Source organism: Conger conger, chromosome 9, assembly GCF_963514075.1.
Source record: "Conger conger chromosome 9, fConCon1.1, whole genome shotgun sequence".
In the NCBI taxonomy this organism is placed as follows: Eukaryota; Metazoa; Chordata; class Actinopteri; order Anguilliformes; family Congridae; genus Conger; species Conger conger.
In genome coordinates this window covers 36204541-36224688 of record NC_083768.1, presented here as the reverse complement: position 1 = coordinate 36224688, position 20148 = coordinate 36204541, and the positions used below count along the sequence as shown (strand labels likewise).

General features: G+C 42.8%; 1 protein-coding gene across 1 annotated transcript; it reads right to left on the bottom strand.

Annotated features, from left to right (window-relative positions):
* Nucleotides 1–4926: 4926 nt before the first annotated feature.
* LOC133137329 (complement C1q-like protein 3) lies at nt 4927–8728 on the bottom strand. Its single transcript, XM_061255543.1, has 2 exons — nt 7577–8728; nt 4927–5425 (listed from the first exon to the last, which is right to left on the bottom strand). The coding sequence occupies exons 1-2, from the start codon at nt 8162–8164 to the stop codon at nt 5246–5248; spliced, it is 768 nt and encodes a 255-aa protein (XP_061111527.1). The 5' UTR covers nt 8165–8728; the 3' UTR covers nt 4927–5245.
* Nucleotides 8729–20148: the final 11420 nt, after the last annotated feature.

Here is a 20148-nt window from a genome sequence, read left to right as displayed (position 1 = left end):
ACGGCACGTTGTTACGATGCTGTTTAAGGACTGAAGCCCCACCAGTTGTCCTCAGTGGTCGGGTGGCGGACTGTCTAATTAGCGAATGTGAGTGTGGAGTCTGGCAGATTGCATCGAAGGACACCGCCACTTGCCATTGAACAGGTGGCATCACACAGTGGCTTCCCATGTGATGAATGACACGCTGGAGCAATTGCTGAATGACTCTTATATTTTAAGTCCAAAGAAAGAAAAAAAAAGCGGAAATAAATAAATAAAGGAGAACTGATAGAGCCGGGGTAGGTTGAATTGTCCTTGGCTTGTGGCGTTTCATTAAACAGTCATTGAGAGGAGTGTTGATAGCTTGCAGATGAGCTCCCATTGAGGTAGGAGGAGGGGGTGCTGTTAGCAGTGCTGCCACATTGCCTAAATTATTATATTACACCCTGATCCACAGGCTCCTTCCTGTGGGAGCTTTTCAGAGCAATAAAAATATTTTTTTTTGACCAAGCCTCTTGTGGTGGTGGACTGTTTGTTTCACTTTGGCCTCTTGCTCCTCTCCGCGGTGCGCATCAGTAGAAGGGATTATTAATGCAGCTGATCCGTGGAACAGGAGGTTTATGATATCAGGCGCGGTGATGGGGGGAACCTGCACTGGGAAATAATCACATCCTGTATATCAGCCGCGGCAGGGACCGGGGAGAGCACCGGACATTTTCTCCGTGCTGCAGCCATTTTGGCACACCACGCAGTTGGGGTTGAGTTGGGCTGGGTTTTCTGCTTTTCACGGACGGGGTTTAATTTTGATGCTCTTCTTGGGAAGAGACTGAGTAGGACACATTTTTAGCATTTCAAATGTAGAGCGTGGATCTTGCCTTGATTTTGCGCTGATTGCCCCATCTTACTGTTATTGGGAAATGCTAATGCCCTGTATTACAAAGGGACCGAATTAAACGAAACAGCGGTGATTACTGGATGTGAACAGGGGATGTGTCCTTGGAATTCCAGACTATTCTGTACATATGAAGTTTTGTGAAATTGGGGCACTAACTTTCAACAGTCTTAAACAAACAATCCATATGCAGTAGTTTTTGTTATTTTTAAGAATTTGAATGAGATCCCTAATGCATTTCCACACAGCACCCTGCAATACAACACCATTGAGTTACTTTTAATTCGGTTTACGTTTTGTTTTAGTTGCAAAACATACAGGTTAGCAAATGAAAGGGTAACAAATTGCACACTAACCATCTACATTCAGTACGTGGCAATGATTTATAAACTTAAACTGGAAATGTTGTGAATTTTACCAGGGAGAACTATTTGTCTGTAGTTTTATGCCGGAATGGGTAGAGGAAATTTTACACAATGCCCCAATATGAGTGGCAGGAAGTGGAATCCTTCCTTTGGCCAGAGGATGAGTAGACTTGTTTTACTTGTAGCGCCAGAGCTTATCATCATATCCATGGCTCAATACAGCTGATGTAAAATAACAGGATTCCAGTCTGTCACCAATATCCGCTCTCAGTCTTAAACTGTGGGACTTTATCCCCAACTGTCTGCTATCCTGACAAGGGCTCTAAACACAAAGCTACTCAACCTACAGCCAAAAAGATGTGACACAGAGAACTAGTACTCCTGGGACGCACTATGGGGTCAGTGGAAGAGATGCTAGAATAGAGAGCTCCCAAATACAAGACGAGGAACAACCAAACACTTTTAGGTTTTTCTCTTAATGAAAAAATATACACTCACTGAGCACTTTATTAAGAACATTTTTATTGTATTACACCTACTTATTCATGCGATTATCTAATCAGCCAATTGCGTGGCAGCAGTGCAGTGCATACAATCATGTAGATACAGGTCAGGAGCTTCAGTTAATCATGAGCAGCAGTTCTGTAGACAGAAACACCTTGTTAATAAGTGGATAGGATACAGCAGTAGAAGTCTAAAAAATAAATACCTTTTAAAGTGCTCACTGAGTGTATATACACATATTAGAGCAAATATTTTCCATCCAGAAAGAATATGTTTTTGCTATGACTATAGACCATCGGCACAGTTCTATTTCTGGCGATTACAGTTCAGTTGAAAGTAGCGGGAATGAAACTGTTACATCATACCCCAACTATGGGGCAAGTTTAAACAGCGTCAGAAAACGGAATGGAAATGCTTTGTTTTAATCCAAGTCAAAGGTTGGTGAATCCAGCATTTATTACTGTCTACATTTTTCATCCGATAATTGTCCTATAGGAACGGTCTATATTTTGTCTATACTAAGCACAAATGGCAACATTAATATGTAAAGAATGTTGGTGAAGAAATGGATAAGAGCAAGTGCTAAATAGACTGAATAAGTGCATGGAACACATGGAATATACTGTACAATGACACATTAAAAGTTATTGTGGCTGATGCATTTACAATAGGCAGGGACATGTTTGAACACAGCATTCCAACATGCCCCGGCTGTGGTGGTGGTACTCCTGCATGGCTCACAGTATCTGCTCATGAAATGTGCCAAAACTAGACTGCATTATAGCCCACAAGACAGTGATTTAAATGACGTATATTTGGAGTGTGGCGTTCACACGTCATCAGTCAAGTGAAAAACAGTTTGCTGGGAAAAAACAAAAGAAAAAAAAACCCGTTACTTTCAGGGTGCTAAAACACCGATTTGTTAATAACTCGATGAAGTTTTCGAATCGTCCAGCCACTCACACACGATGAGCGTGTTGTTAAAATACATACGTGCAAACAAACCCATCATTCTTGCGCAAATGCAATTATGCTAAATCCCAATGTTTCAACATGCATCATGTTGGTTTGTGCTCTGGTCTCCCCTACAGATTGGATATTTTATGTAGTACAGGCCTATACGTGTACAGCCATGACCTCGTGGGGATAGTCTATTCCTCCTAGTTGTATACAACCTGTGGAGTTGTTTGTTCAGGTCATCATCGCAAAGTGAACCGAGTTATCTACAGGCACTAACGAAATAAAATGTACAATAGGCTATTGTGCAGCAAGAAATCACAAGCATGAAATGAATTAAGCTTTTATCAAAAGAAACAAAAGCCAAATCGCTTGTCCAGGCAACTGTTTAATGTCATTTTGATATGTATGAATCAGAAAAGCACATGTGAAAATAAAATATCCATCAGATCAAGTCGATCCAATTAATGTAGGTAGCATAAGCCTGTACACGAGAAGTGCCTTCTGGGGACAAAAAAAAAAAAACACATTCCCAGCGCCCAGCTGTTCTTTCATGACATAAACATTGACTGTCTGTCCATCTGTCATTCCTTCTCATCTTGAGAAAGCTGTGAACGTGGCCATTACTGATTCGAAGGGGGCTCATTTCCACATGCTAAAATATTGGGACGATACATTCATAATAAGAATATTGCAAAGGTTTAAATGTCAACAGTCATAATCGTTAAATGTGAAATCTGACAGGCTAAATATATATTTTGTTGACACGGAGTCTCCCCCTTTCCCACGTTGCCTATCCCATAATCTCAAAGTACCTTAAGGCTATTGCTCCTTACAATAAAGTCCATATTTTATCTTCTTCGTGACGACCGAGATGAATCTTCTTCTCCTTGAAGACGGATGTTGAAAGTTCTGCGTGTGCTTTCTCCCGAAAGTAAAGGATCCGCAGCAACCGCGTGAATCGTCTGCCATTGAGTCATCGCGAGATATCGCCTTCAAACTCTCATTAACCAGTCGGCAAAATTTAGGATTCAGATTGGTGACGTAATTTCAGAGTGGCACTTCCAGCAGGCGAGAATAGTTTACACCAGAACTGCTGATTGAGCCCTGGCTACGAAAATGTTGTAACTTTTGATCATTGCGTTGTTTTCTTTTTTCTACAACTGAATCAGCTTCCCTCATACCAGCTATTCACATAGTTATACTTGTGACGTGTTAAGGTTTTGTCTTGTTTAGTAATACAGGGATGAAGTATTAAGATTATTTAAACTGATCACATCTTTTTTGATGGCAATCTCTGAGCTGTTTTAAGGCAATCGCTGACTGAAGTAAGATAAACTGTCTCCTGTACATCACAGAATTCCCCCAGAGACTTTTGTGACAGGACCCCATTTTTATTCCTAATAAAGGCTGGAATCGTAGTGCCTTTAATTATTTACACTATGTTTCATTAGATGGATCCACACACAGTAAGGACAATCAGAGTGTCTGGAAAGTCAATTTGGAAATTAATTCTGGTCATAAGCCTTTGCAACACTTATATTAAAATGTATTTATTAGCAGGATAAATCCCTTGAGCTCGCACATCTCGCTTTCGATGGGGTCCTACTTACTTAGTCCCGAACAACATATCAACAGGAAGGAAATCTATAAGCAGAATTCAGGCATCAAACGACAAGCACCTTTTTGTCAAATTTACGTGTGACAATTTTGAGTAATGATCGAGTGAGAAGTAAGTCCTAACTCCAAACGTGCTGTGGCTTAAAACTTAAAACCCTACTCAAAAACCTCTGCACATCCAAGTCACAGATATTCAGACAGCCATCTGGCTATAATTCAGGTAAACCTACTATATGTGTAAAACCATAAATGGACTATTGGGTATTGCACCTCCTAAGAATGTGATCTTTCCTCTTTTACACAACATTGTTTCAGCAGAATAAGCAGTTTAGCAGGCAATGCGCTGAGGGAATGTCCAGTGAGTGTACAGTTCAAAGCAGGTAATACAGACAAGGGCAATGTTTCATACTGGAGACATCATGGTTATCATCACCATAATGATTATTGCACAATCTCAGATTTGTGTGATATAAAAAGTCTCATGAATGCCTCCGTTTTACACAAACACGACACACACGGACAACAGCTTTGGTGGTTGAACGCCAGCGAACCTTTTCCGCATTGCTCCCCCCCCCCCACCCAACCCCCACCCCAATTTTTCATGTTTTACTGTGGCTATTTTTCTGTTTACATTTAAAATCATCTCGTGTTTACATTTTGTTGGTGTTGTTTTCATAGCGAGGCAGGCACGGGTGCCCCCACACGGAGGGGGCCTGTGGTTGCCGTGGTTTCCCTGCTAGGGGTCGGAGGCCGGGTCGCCCATCTGCGGATCTTTCGCCACGCAGGCCTGCTTCTCTGGGAATGACGGAGGAGTCGAAAAGGGGCTCTGCCTCCTTCCCATCGGGACAGAGGGGAAAGGATAACCGAGGAGGTGACGTCGGAAAAACCAGGACGGGGCGCAAACTCGGGCCGGGGAGGAAGGCCTCCGCTAGTCGGCGTAGATGATGAACCCAGAGAAGGTGCTGTACTTGTTATTGTTTCCGCCGTGGGCCTTGCCCCCGTCCAGCTTTATGTATATCTCATCCCCGGGCTCTAGGTGCAGAACCACGCTGTTGCTAGCATAGTCATAGTTCTGGTCAGCGTCCTGGGCGATGGCACTGGCCCGCACCTGGAATTAAGGGTCACGGTCAATAAGGTGTGCACCTCCATATATCACAATAGAGATGGTTAGCACATGCACTGTTCTCTCTCTCTCTCTCTCTCTCTCTCTCACACACACACACACACACACACACACATGTGACAGAACAGACTGCCTTATTGCTTATTACTGTCTATTTTTGAACGACAAACAGCTGGCAAGCCCGCAGGTATTAAATTACACATAAAAGATATGTCAGAGTTTGGGGGGAGGGAGGCGGTAACTGATATCGTCACTGGCTGGCATCTTCCCAGTCACCGACACCGTGTTCACTTAGTGATTTCATTGCATGATTTCATCGCGCAGCGGGGACAGGAGATATTTCTTCAGGACCATGGACAGCTCCATTCGTTGTTAACGCCCACCCATCACTGATGATACGCATTCTCGCCATGCTACCAACGAGGTATCTTTGGAAAATGCGGAACTGAGACGTATGAATCACAGTGCGTAACAAATACTTTTGTTTTCCTGGTACAATGTATAAATCCCCATTAATTTGTATAGGATGCAAATGTCTGATACTGGGACTGGTGTGTGCTCGGAGCAGATTATTTGAAATCAAAGGACTGACTATATAATGTGCGTTATAAAACATTCATTCACACTGAGAAACTTTACATTACATTACATTATTGGCATTTGGCAGACTGAATGATAAATGTAATTGACGTTTTGACGTAGTAGGCTATGAATAAATATAAAATATTTTGAAAAGACGTAGCTACGCTACGGTATTTTCTTGTTGTTTTGATAGCTAAGACGACATTTATGTCAACTCGGAATTTTATATAGTTTTTACACACCGTCATTTGCACAGCCTAATATACAGTGATTTCAAATCGTCCAGGAGAGCACTTCACTTGACAGTGCCTTAGTTTGTAGCACTTTTAGAGAGAACTTCTATTTTTCCAAAAGTTTTTGCAGCATACGTTTTGAGAGGTAACAACTCGTTTTATGGTTAAAATTTAAACGACTGAACTGAATTCTGTCGCATACAATAATGTCACTGATGTGTTGTTGGCTACTTTGAAATGGAGTTTGAATGTCGTTGGTAGAATATAGCCCAGATATATTTAATAATTATTTATGTTGTTTGTTTTAATGTCAGAACATTAGGATAAGCTTGAGTAGTCTGTCTCCGACAATTTTATGATTTTGTTCGTTAGCCCACTGCACTACAATATCCTAGAGCTTGTCTGTAATAGGGGAAACTAATCTGCTTCTAATCTGCTTCCTATACGTCATACATTTGCTTTGCTTAAACTTAAAATTATTTACTTTATCCTAAAGATGCCCACCATGTTCATTATAAAGAAGGAAAGCTGTGGCATTTGTGACAGTCTAAATTATGTCGCAACCCTAATTCACAATAGACAGTCGTCTAGCAATTTACTGAACAATTTACCCAGACTTAAATCTTTCATAACGTGCTACTTTTTTCGTGCGCTCCAAACTCATTGAAATTCTGTTGATGTTTTGATAACGGTGCTTATAAGTCACTTACACTTTCCCACCCGCGTCTTGACTGATGCTAATCTAGTAGATAAACTCTTCATCCACTCAACCATCTTACTATATCCCCTATTTTATTTATTCAGCGCACTACCGCCGGAAACATAATTCGAGTGGTGCCTTGATTGTTAGTAGCTCAAAAGCGCTAAATGAATTAGCTGTGCCAATTAATTGTTTGCCATTTTCACATTTATCAGTTGAATCATATTTCTCATCTGAACACATTTAATCAGTCGTACGACTTACTGACAGACGTCAAGTGCACGTTAAGTAAAATCCGTGCATATAAATGCCAAGCGTTTCCCTCTTAATTATATTCTATGGGGGACAAAATGTCATTCAGACATATGCTCAATTTGTAACCAAGGAAATCTGCACATGTTCTCCCCCAAAATAAACGCTATGATTACCATTAAAAATGTCGAACGGCATTATGGGATGGTATGAAATGTCTTACTGCCTTCCATAAATTATTTTTTCCCTTTGGTTGACCATCAGTAGTTCTAATCATTTCAACGACTGACAAATGACTGCGCTCATTACTATTTTTTAAACGTCATGCATAGGGTTACCCATTAAACTTTCACTCTCTCGCCTTCTTACCTGATTGTTTTTACAAAGATCAGCCCACATGCTGGTCCCGTCGCCTCCGCGCATCAGTACGTGATAAATAAAGAAGTATATCCCCGGAATAGAGCAGGTGAATTTCCCCGTCGTGGGATCATAGTGATTGCCCAGATTTGTTACAACGTCATCGAACTTCAGCACCTCGTATCCCTCGTGTTGCTTTTTTAGGCCGGCGTAGAATGCTATTTTGGGGACAGTGCTATATGTAGCCGCGCTGATTGCCCCTGTAGGGCCATTCGCCCCCGGCGGTCCGGGTAATCCAGGACGCCCGGGATCTCCTTGCTCGCCGGGCGGGCCCATTGGACCGGGTGGCCCCGGCTCCCCCGGAGGCCCCCTAGGGCCAACCTTTCCCGAGCGTCCCGGCTCCCCCTTTGGCCCCTGTATGAAAGTCGGCAGAGATTGGGCAAGCCGGTTGTCTCTGACGGTGTCGGCCGTGGCTGTCGTTGGAGATTTAGTCCCATAAGGGTCACACACCATTCTGCAGGTGCCGAGCATCTCATAGCGGGCGGAAGTCCCCGCAGAGTTGACTAAGACCGGGATCAAAATCACCAGTACCAAGACCATGATGACTCCTAGAACCCCAGCCGCTAGCAACCGCTTCCTGCCGACTAGTCTTGTCAGCGCAGGGCGATCCTCTTGTCTGCTTTTGGACGAAATCTTGCTGGTTGATGAAGGACCCTTTTACTCAGAAAAAATAGGACCTATTTGGGGTCGTAACGTTAATTGACTTTTCGGACCAAGCCTCTTTTTTTTGGTCCTCCTTTCACTTTTGTTGTTTGTGCTGATGCTTGCTTATTCAACTCTTCCACCAATCTGAAAGTTCAGCTTTTTTAGACTTATCGCACTCTTCTTTAACGTTGGAAAAATCTTGTCATCAGCATCTTTCACCGCCTGTACTTTCCGTCTTCGACGTCTAAAGAGTGGTCAGCGACATAGACTGCCGCCTTTATCTGCAATCGAGGGGCAGACTGCCTCCCCTTGCAGCGAATGAAGGATCGCGCTGTCTTATCCTGTGGTTATCGGCACAGTTTTGAAAGCTTCGCGACTTTTTTCATGGGTTTAACGTGGATTCTTCTGTGCAGAGAGCTGGGGTGAAGCTGACGAGGAGGTGTTAGAAGCGCGCCCAAGTTTTCCTGCCACTGAAAGATGTCCTCGAGATCTGGAGAGCGGAGAGCGTCTGCATGCGCGAAGAGTTGTGTGCATCGCAACAGGGAGAGGGAGGAAGAGAGAGAAAGAGTCAGGGCGCCGTCTTATGAAAGACAGAAATGTTAAGAAAACCACTGCCACTTTGCGCCGCTATCTTGGCATATAGCCCCGTCACTCAGCAGTCGTATAGCATCTGATATAGAAACGAGGAGATAGGGACACAATCACTGTTCCCACGTGACTGAATAACTTGGCATTTCAACTAGATTGCTTTATTTTATTGTTATTTAAGTGCATCTTTGGCTCTGACAGTTCTCATGAGTCTTGTAAATAGTTTTTGGGTTTAACAAATGAAAAAATATTTTCAAATGTCATAACGCGGTAGTACAACAAATGGTGCCAAACATTAAGTTAAATGATACACTGTTTGATCGTATGTCTTTATTGTTTTAGATTACTCATTCAGTCCAACGGTGCCCGATGAATCCAGGAACATTATATGCCTTTTGTAAAGTTCATGTATAATGATAACTAGCTCTCCGTCGACAAGTAAAAGTTTACTGAGAAAATATATAAAATGCATAACAATTAAGCGACTCGTGGCACTTTTGCCCAGGTCCTTGAAAATTAAGTCTGAGGGTAATGGAGCTATTATCAATATGCCGTTTATGCCAATAATCATGACAGATCGTGTCAACATGATTTATCGCTTCGAGAAAATATTGAAAGCAAAAAAGTATCTGAAATGCCGACTATTGGAAAGTTATGAATTTAAGTTACTTTTGCGCTGGTCATCAATTGACTAGCCTATATAGTGTCATCCATAAAAATGTCAGTTCACATGAATCGGTAACGAATAAATCAAATGTCTATGGATCACGTAGCAGGAAAAAAACGTACTGGTATTGTAGCCTACGGAATTATATGGTAAATTTTGTTCATTCAGTTAACTTCAATCACGCATTTGGTCACCAGGGATGCTGTTGGGGTGCAGGTTTTAACGCACGGTGTATTTTCCCTACACTTTCCGTTTTCGGATGAATGCACCGTCACTGAACACCTGGCTCTGATGTGCTACACGCTGAACGCGGGGACCACAAGGTCGAGGAATACTGAATGCCAGAGGTCAAGCCAGAGCGCGAGTACAGTACGTTTATATCATACGCTATACTACACGACACGTTTATCCTGGGAAATGGGCCAACCGGTATGGGCTTTAAGGTTTTCTGCTAACCTACATGCGGCGCCCGAGGTGCAATTGCAAAGAAAGGGACATTTTTTTTGTAACCAGCGCTTGTTCCAGATGCGTGGGCTACCAATCCGTTTAACTGGGAAAAAAGATCAAAGGACTGCAGTTACTGCCTTACTACAAGGACACTCAGCAACTGCTGGGTAATTTGTGTAGAGTATATATCATATAAAAGGTATATTCATTAATACCAGTAGGCTTATGTATAATATGAATCTACTATTTACTGTAAGATTTAGATTACCTTATGATGGCAGTGATGGCAGGACTACATCACAATCAGTTTTTCCTTTTATCTGAATTTGGAATGCCATATTCTTATGTGATTAGCTCCACAACTCTCTCTCAGCCCTGAAGCACATTCTCCACACCACCACTCGTCTCTGTGGCTCACAGCTCAGCTGTGCTGTCAGAGTGCACTCTGTGTGTAGCTGACCCAACCGACTGCATCACACCCCATTCCTGGGAGACGCTATGGCCAGGTATGCACAAAGCTGCAGGGCTACCAGTCACGCAGGGGTCTAGAAGGCTTGTAATGCACCATTCAACGCGACTCCGAATCCACCATTCTGACACCCTGCACGGGAACACGGGATGTTGACTACAATGCATTTGTCTTAGTAGTCTCTGTAGGTTTTCCAATAGTCTGTACTGCAGTTACTTCTGTGTTGCTTGCTTGAGAAAGGCCTCTCATTTGAGGTCACAGGGTTAGCTGCTGGGCCAGTAACAAGGCTAATCAACAAATAGTGCCACACCCGGCAATGTTATCACACACCCACACGATCACTGATCTCCGTAACTGTAGGCCACCTTCACGTGTGAAGAGACCCACGGCATATATGTACATCCAACAAACACAGGGAGAGTCCTCTGATTAATTAGGTAAATTGAGTGCCAAGGAGCGCATTCCTCAGCCAATCAGAAAGAGCTTCTCTCCAACCCATAAATCACAAGGTCAAAATCAATGAGACCGATGCAGAAAGGAACCATTGTGTCCTTGGGATCTTAAAGATGTGTGAAGAGGAAACAACCAAAAAACCTCTGAATGTAAAATGAACACAAAAAAACCACACCAGTCGTCAGGAATTGATTTGACTGGAAACATTGATTGCTCTAAAAGACGGAAGACGAATCGTTTTGGGTGTTGGTTGCACCGTGTGCATAATGATGCCTTTCCTGATTGGAGCCTCGTTCTATAAGTTCAGCGATCAGCTCCCGGTGCAAAAGTGACAAAACAATTGAGCAGATAATCATTCAAAAACCATTACCCCAGACACAAAGGACAAGAGATTTATTACACTTTTAAACAGCACCAAAATTAATGTCCTCTGGTCTCTTTAAGCATTGGCCAGGGAAGTCTCGTCCAGTTCTAGCAAGATAGAGATTAGCTGCACCCAGAGGGCAAATACCTCCACAGGCCGGGGCTGGATGATCCCTCCCTTAAAGCTCCACACTTCTTTCTTGGATTTTTGGGAAGATCGCTTTTATTGGTGGGCTGTAGGTCACTTAATAAGGAGAAAGACTTTTTCACCTCAGAAGGTTGAGCATTGACTCACAATGTTAGTGGATTTGATCCTCTGGATCAGTCATAAAACCACTTTTCTGCCTGGCATTTAATACATACAGGTTGCACTGTAGTATGGAGGATGACTTGTATAAGCTGCATGTCTGGGGTTCACATCCTGTTGCCCCTGTGCACACAGTTTGCCCTGTAGCAATGAGGATGACTTACAGTATATAAGCTGCATGTCTTGGGTTCACATCCTGGGTGACACATACATTGCTCTAGTAAATGTTTGGTGGTGTAAATAGATAATGCATAAAATGTGTTCTGCATAAGCTGTGTTCTGCATAATCCAACAATCAGGTAAATACTTAACTTGTGGTGCATATATAGGCTTACTTATAAGTAAGTGTCCCAGGGAATAAAAGCAGGTAAAGTCACTCACCTTCTTAACCAGCCAAAGGTGTTTACCTAGCTAGTTACAAATGTTTTGGCAAGCTCCTTTTTTTGCCAACTACAAAGTCCCCATACAGATTTTCTGTCCCCTGCCACTTGTTTTCTCGTGATGATTCACACTAGGGTGCGGGACATTGAGTGTAAAAAAAAAGTAGAGAAAGGTTACACGCCGCACCTCAAATGATAATATCAAAGGGCTCCGGGGAGCGCCAAATTATGTGGCAAGTGAGCTGATAGGCCGGGGGGCTGATGGATGAAAGGCTAATTGGCGGGAGCAGGGACAGGGAGCAGTGCACGGCGCACACTCCCCTGGTCAATACGGCTCGTTACCACGGCGGCAAGCACAAAGGCCAGCGGTAGAGGATCTCCTGATTCATCACGACAAGTGGGCGTCTCCATGGTCACCACATCTTGCCAGCAGGTTTTGATGAGGAATCTCCTTGCCTTGGGCCCACTGCTTGTGTACTGCTGGTAAAACACCCTTATCATAGCGCAGCTTTGGGGAAGTGCTCAACCTTTTATCTTAAAAAGAGATGTTTCTTGTGTTTCTCAGAAATGTTAAGTCAGGGCGTGCAGGCCATAATCATCCAGTTTGCTCTGTTTCAAATATTAATAGAATTATTATCCCTTGAAAGTATACTTTGCAACCGTTTCACAAATAATATAGGAAAACACCCTCTGAACCCCATAAACAAGCTCTATCATGTCTGTTCATGAAGGATTGTAGCCATTTAGTGGAAACAGAATTCAGAATTAGTATATTTAATATGAAGTAATGAAAGATAAAAGGCTTGTCATAAATAAATATATAGAAATAATATCATATATTTTGCAAACACCTTTTCTCTCATGAACATGTACCAATTCCTGTGTATGTTTTGTGCACTTTTCATCCTAGAATTGTTATATATGTTCCTCATCTGTTACCAATATACTATCTTTATTTTCTATCTGAGAAATATATGTTAAAATATATTTTATTTATATTGATAATTTTTGTACTAAACACATACAGGGTACAGAATTTCTAAACCTAGAAACATTTAAAAGGGAAAATATAATATATAGCCATTAGTGCTATAACCACAATAAATTATATAATTCCTTTTAATGTAAAAAAAAAAGCATGTACCAAGTGGGCAATGTTCTCCTGCAGAGCCTGAACACTGCACCAGCAGAAAAAGTACCTAACAAGCTTTAAAAAGTCCAAAATCCCCTTTGACATTCTGATACCCTGAATTACTCAGTTCAGAGTCTCATAGTTCCTGATGTGGGAACAGAGGATCAGCCCAGAGAAAGAGTTAGCACCACCCTTCCCTGAGGGACATTATTAAAAAAAGTAGGTTCACTTAAAGTTTCCAGATTGGAGTAACATTGCTGCAATGTTGCAGGTATGTTGTGAGAATGTTCAGTTTTGTTGCTGAGGATTGTGAGGCTATGGCATGTACAGTACACAGAACAGACTAAAGTAACAGCGGTATATGATACACCTCTTTAATAGATACACCTACACATGCACACACACATCACACACACAAATGTGCAAACAGGCACACACAAATAAAACCTACAGATGTACTCCACCACAATGTAAAAATTGAACGCAATAGATATCGATTCAGATTTTTGTTTTGGTTAGCCTTAACTCACATAAAATGATGGAAGTAGAGAAAAACAGTCCTTCCTAAACCCATAAATCCTGGTTTACTGCTGTTAAATGCAAGGTTTTCCATAAATAATTTATGTGTTACTCAAATTATTATTATTATTATTATTATTATTATTATTATTCCCACAAATAAATGAATTACACACATAACCAATATGTTATTCTAAGGGGTGCTTAAACATGGACATTATTTTCTTAAGGAAGGGTGCATTCACCACTTGGCTGCAATTTAAACTAGTTAGCTGGAGAAAGACAATCACACTTAGAGTTATTCTGGACCTCAGGGTTCAGTGTTCATCTTAATTTGATCCATCTCACACTGAGAGGCTTGAGATAAGTATGGGAGGCAAAAAGCCTTTAACTAGGTGAGAAGGCAACATGCCACTATGAGACCATTACCGATCCACTGAGGGAGAAAGTGAGGGAGAGGGAGAGAGAGAAGGGGGGATAAAGGGCAGATTAGAAGAGAGAGAAGGAGCAAGGTGGACAGAGAGAAAAGGAGTAGAGAGAGGGAAAGAAAGACAAAGTATTTGTTTCCAGTCCAGCGCACATCGTCTGTGTGAGAGATACCCAGGGGTTCTGCAGGAAAGTGACAGAGGGAGAGGGGGAGGGAGGGAACGAGAGAAACAGCAAGAAACAGCAAGAGGAAGAATGTCAGGGTCTGTTGTGCACTGTGCTGCATTGTAATTTATGCTTTGTGTCGATTAACGGCATGCTAACAAGTAGCAGTGATTTAATGTTGACAAAGTGGCCTATGATTAAAGTGACTTGGGTTTGAGCAGCTCCTGAAGGGAGGATGGAGCGTGCGGGTGTGTCAGGGCCCTACACACAATTAAAATCACCAATTTAGGGTATCATTCAAATCGCCAGTGAATGCAATGTCAAACACCGGCTTTGGTTTAGATTAAATATTCACCAGCATTGAAGAGATACTGCTTTAGCTGTGTTAAGTACTGAAAGAATGAGAGATCGCTCAAGAACACACGCTTACACATACCTGCGTGCACGCATACGCACACAGGCATACACACACGCACGCACGCAAAGTATGGACGCACAAACATATACAGTATGCACATACACACACACACACACACACACACACTTCTGTATGCATATATTCAAAGCAGTCGTCGTTGAAAAACAAATTAATTTGTGGCACTAGATATTTTACAAAGGGAAGCTGCATTAATGTATTCCGGGTATATGAATGTGCACACTACGCATGTGTCTTGCGGCCCAAAGGAATGAACCGCACCTCGTATATCCCATAATGCCTCTCTTTGATGGAAGAGCCTGCCCCCAACCTTCAGTGGGAGGGGCTGCACCTGACTAATAACCCCCACCCCGTGGGAGGCCAAAATGCTTACCTGTTAGACGATCTAGCACTTTTCTCTCACGTTCCCCAGAGGACCGTTAAAGCACATCCGCGGTACATTTATTCCACAGAGCAGGGGAACACACCGCTAGCCACAGAAATGAGGTGTCGCGCTAGGAGAGGGGTTCCACAGTCCGCAAGAACCCCAGCAGCCCTGCATGGGTCCTTGCACAGCATCGTGAGTACATCCTACAACCTCCAATCTTTACACAAAATTAAATACTAAAAAATGTTTTATTGTAAAAACACAATATATTAATCAGTATATTAATATTGAATTAACAGTCCATTAATTCATCTTAATTGTAAAAACACAAAGTAAACAATATATTCATTGAAATTATGAATATCAATACAATTATTTATAATTTATTTATAATAATAATAATAATGATAATAATAATAATAATAATAATAATCATCATCATACTAATCATAATAATAAATATTATTATTATTTCTTATTATTACCCAACTTTTAGTTTTTAAGCTAAACAAATGTCCACACAACTTTTCGGCTACTTCCTCTTTGCAAAAGGCACACTAATATTTGTCATGAAAATATAAAATAATCATACATACCTTTGTACGATGTAATCTTTGTCTTTGCACACCTTTGCCAGATTTGTGCTCCTTTACCTGTGCTTGTTTTTACATAATGTGTTCAGGACCTGTCAGGTCGTGGCACTCTTTTCTGTGTGTGACAGGGAGGGTGTGCTGGGTTTCTGCGGAGCGTTTGTAACTGGCTACTGCAATGGCAGAGGTGAAGAAGCAAAAAGTACAGGGAAGCAAAACCACAAGTTAGCAAGCCAACATTAGCAATTAGCAGTTGGTGGTTCGATGTTGATGCCGATCTCTCCCTGTGTCTCACTCCCCGTTCTTTCTGTCTCTCTACACTGTCCTATCCAATAAAGCTGTTTGCAAAATGTCCAGTGAGCAGCAGTTCTGCAGGCAGAAACACATTGTTAATGAAAGTGTTCAGAAGAGAATGGCCAGACTGGACAAAGCTGACAGGAAGGGCTCATGCATGGATAACAGTGAACCATTTGTGATTTTTATGATGCAATTGTGTAGCCCAGATGAAACGCTGAAAGAGTGGTGGTATTTCGTGGCAGGGATAAATTCTCTGAAGCTGGGCAGAAATCTGTGGGGTTTGTTCAGGCGGAGTCTCTCCTGACCCAGTGCGCGCTCTGACAGCCAGGGATGGGAGGGGTTTTCTGGTGTAGGGGTCATGGCCCCCTCCGGAGTAGCCCAGTGAAGCGTGAGAGACGTCCTCGAGGGGGTGCCTCGTTTGGCTCTCAGGGGCCTTCGTTTCAGAGACACAAGCGAAAGCCGCTCCTCCTTTTAGCAGCTCTAAACTGACACCAGATCAGATCGCCTGTGTCCCAGCGGCTCAGCACCACCACCAAAAAAAAGAGAGAAGGAAATCACTTAAAGGCGGGAAAGCAGAGTTTTGCAATACTCACTGTAAACTGGGCCTTGGCTGGACGTTCTGGTAGAACACATTCACAGGTGCTCTGCTGACATTCAAAACCAGGATCACTCAGGTTCCAGGTCTGAATTTATAACCACTAATGCTCAATGCTGATTTCAATACAATAACTACTGTACCGTAGATAACTGTAGAAAGTATATATAACTGAAATATTTACACCAAGGAACTCTTAAGGTTCAGTTGAGTGTGTCTGCATTGTACAACTGTGGAAAGCGGTGGAGTCAGCCAAAATGCTACTGCTTCCATGGCAACATGGCCTGGAATGTTCCACAGCCATTCGGGCCGTGTGGAGACCAAACAGTCACAGGGAAATTGGCTAATGATTGGACTTTACAGGATACAACATATTTAGCAGCCACTCTTCGATAGAGTGGTTATGCAGCTTAAATTCTTTTTTACAAACAATATACAGCTGGATATTTTTACTGAAGCAATTCAGGTTAAGTACCTTGCTCAAGGGTACAAAGTAGGGCAGCATAATTTGGGCACAATGTGTGATGTATGATTAAACGTTGAATATTGCAGTGCCGATATGAAATGCAATTAGACAAATATTTAAGTGGACTATTTCGATGTGCCACAAATGTAGACCCTGAAAATTAAAATCCTACATCTGCTGCCTGATAAAAATCCAATTATGTTATTTTTAAGGTTACTTTTATTGAGCAAGCACAGGAATCAGTGTAAAAAGAGTATCAGTGAAATCATTTTCTTGAACTACTACAAAGATCAGTCTTAGTAGCAAATAATTCTGCAAGCTTCAGTTATGATTCTACCAATCTCTGACATTTACAGTGTATTTCTCTATATTTTGGGGGAGGCAAATTGGGAGATTTGGTACCATTTATCAAATGTTTTTAATAGGCTCACATCTTCACTTCTTTAGTACAAACTGGCACCATTTGCTTATCCATGTAGTGTGTATACCTCAGTGCAGGCTTGTTTAGAGGGTTCTGCTATCTCTATGGTAATGAGCCACCTGACCATTTGTTTACATTTGTGAAAACATAGCAGTGGCCAATGAAATTATTTTGATCATAGAGGCGGAAGAAATGTAGAATTTATTTTTGTTAAAAAAAACAAACAAAAAAAAAACATTGAGAATGGAAAAAGAGGGAGAATATGTCCTAGATGTGTGAAATCCTGGCTGAGGACCCATATTTCAAATATCTGATGATGATTACTTCATTTAATGCACCCACCCCTGTATCATACAGTACGTTTTACATTTTACATTTTTGTCATTTGGCAGACGCTTTTAATTCAAAGCGACTTACAAGTGCATAGGTTCTTCCACAAGTTAAAGCATCACATCCATAACTAGTAAAATACACATTTTTTGGGGGGGGGGGGGTTAGACAAGAGGGATAGGGATATCAGAAAGGGGGGTGGGGGAAATCAGGAGGTACAGTTTGAAAAGGTGTGTTTTTAGTCTGCGTCGAAATAGGGGGAGGGGTTCTGCTGTCCTGACAGTGGTAAGCAAGTCATTCCACCACTAAGGAACCAGAACGGAAAACAGGCGTGAACATGCAGCTCGACCGCCAGGTGCTCGTAGTGAGGGAACTATAAGGCGACCAGAGCTGGCAGACTGGAGTGGTCTAGCTGGGGAGTGATTAAGGATTGTATGTAAGGTGGGGCAGTCCCCTTAGCCAACACTAGGGCCTTGAATCGGATGCGTGCGGCAATAGGAAGCCAGTGGAGGCCAATGAGGAGCGGGGTGACATGAGCCGACAGTAGAGCAAAAACTTATGGCAGCAACGTTTGGTATTCCCTCTGGCTGTCTAATCATATTGTGTGACAAAGTCTGCCTATGTCTGCCACCTCTAATGCTGCACATCCCAGCATTAAGGTAAAGTAACACTTTTTCTGTCAAAAATACATATTTTTTCTCACAAGTCACTTGTCGAAAGTGTGAAAAAGTATAAATTGGGCTTCACTAATTGCATTGTGGAGGGATGTTTACATGGATTGTAACATTTTTCATATTACAGCCCTCTGTGATGTGCTTATTGTGAAAATTCATATTGCAATGATAAGTGCTAGTACCCCTAATGAGAATCAAATGTACACCCTCAGAGATGCAGGGCTTGTTTCCCACTCACTATGCTATACTCACTATGCTATGGGGAAAGTGGTTGTCCCAGATTCATCTTGTGAATAAGTAAGTAGCAATTCATTCCAGCATAACAATCTGAAGCATTTATGTACATAACTGAAGCTTGCCTAGATAGATAGATTGATTGATAGATAGATAGATGTCACTCAATCCTGCCACTCCATCAGAGTAAGAGCAGGGTCACCCTCCCACCACCATACAGGGAAAGCTAGGAGGATCTGGGGCACCTTCTGAAACCGAAAGCCAAAGAAAGCATGGCCATCCCTCTTAAATGGACAGCTATAATGGGATCAAAGCTCACTCACTCTCTCTTACATGTGCTGCAGCTTAGCAGCCAGACACACACGCGCAGACATACACGGACACACAATCACGTTATAGATACTACGGTCTTTTTAGCCAACTGACTCATGTCTTGACATTCAGGGAAGCTGGTGGACAGAATGGACAGGACAACTGTGGCTGAACCGCACTGGTGTGCATCCTGCCCTAAAGCTGAACTTCTTTCATCTGGGCGGGGGGAGGGGTGGTGTGAAGGGTATTACGCTGATTGCAAGTGAGCGTTCACATTGACATGCTGTACATAAACTGGATGCATTTTATTTAAGAAAGAAGAAGTAACTGGAGCTGGGAGAAAGGATATCACAAAAGGATAGAAGATATTTGTTCTTGGAGATGCAAAAGTTGTTAGCTTGAATAGCACTCAAAATAAAAGCAGACAGTGAGCTGGAGAAATCCTGCACTGTAATAAGTTCTACATCATTTATGGGCTTCTGGAAACTTCTCCGTCCTATACACAAACTCAGGGACCAGGGGAATGCTACTGAATTGAGAGCGGTTCTCTGTGTTAATGCGCAGCCCCTGAAGACCGGCCGTCAGCCTCTGTCTCAGGCCCCCTGCGTTCCCATTCCAGTTGCCGGTGGATTCTGACGGGTGCAGGTTCACAGGCCGGGGAGGGGTGAGGTGGTGGCGGTGGCGGGGAGTCTCAGGTATGTCCTACCGATAATCAGAAGGAAATGACATTGCGCCCTGTCGAAAAAACGAGACCGCTACTTCACGCTCCCCTCTCTCTTTGGAGCTCCGCGTCTTTATTTGTGACGTGCCCTCCGCCTTCATGCGTCCTTCCTCCTTAAGCGGCCAGCCTCATTACACGGCCCTTTCCTGTAAGTGCCCTGTCTCTGTGAGATCCCAGTGTGCTCCGGTGCCCAGGCCTCTATGGGGAGTGCAGTCTTAGAGCTGTCACTCGGAGCCGCCCAGCCCGAGCTCCGCAGGGCCCAGGGGAGGAGACACTTCCTCAGTCCGTCCGCACATGCAGCGGGAATCAATAAAGACGGGCTTGTTACTCCAGTACACTGCCTCTTTCACGAGCACAAAGACGCCTTTCCCTCTTTATAGAGAGCTGTGGGGCACCCGCAACCCCCAGGTCCTTTTCTCTCCGATGGCTGTAGGCCAATTACCAACAGAGAGCTGAATCTGCCCACTTCATTGAATTCGACTCCTGTCCTCGTGCCCGCGGCCCAGGGATGTTAGTGTAT

Bases quoted from the DNA above. Each gene is read 5' to 3' on its own strand.
- LOC133137329 (XM_061255543.1), bottom strand. From the start codon at position 8,164: ATGGTCTTGGTACTGGTGATTTTGATCCCGGTCTTAGTCAACTCTGCG. The intron at 5,426-7,576 runs GTAAGAAGGCGA...CCTTAATTCCAG, and splicing joins ATCTTTGTAAAAACAATCAG to GTGCGGGCCAGTGCCATCGC.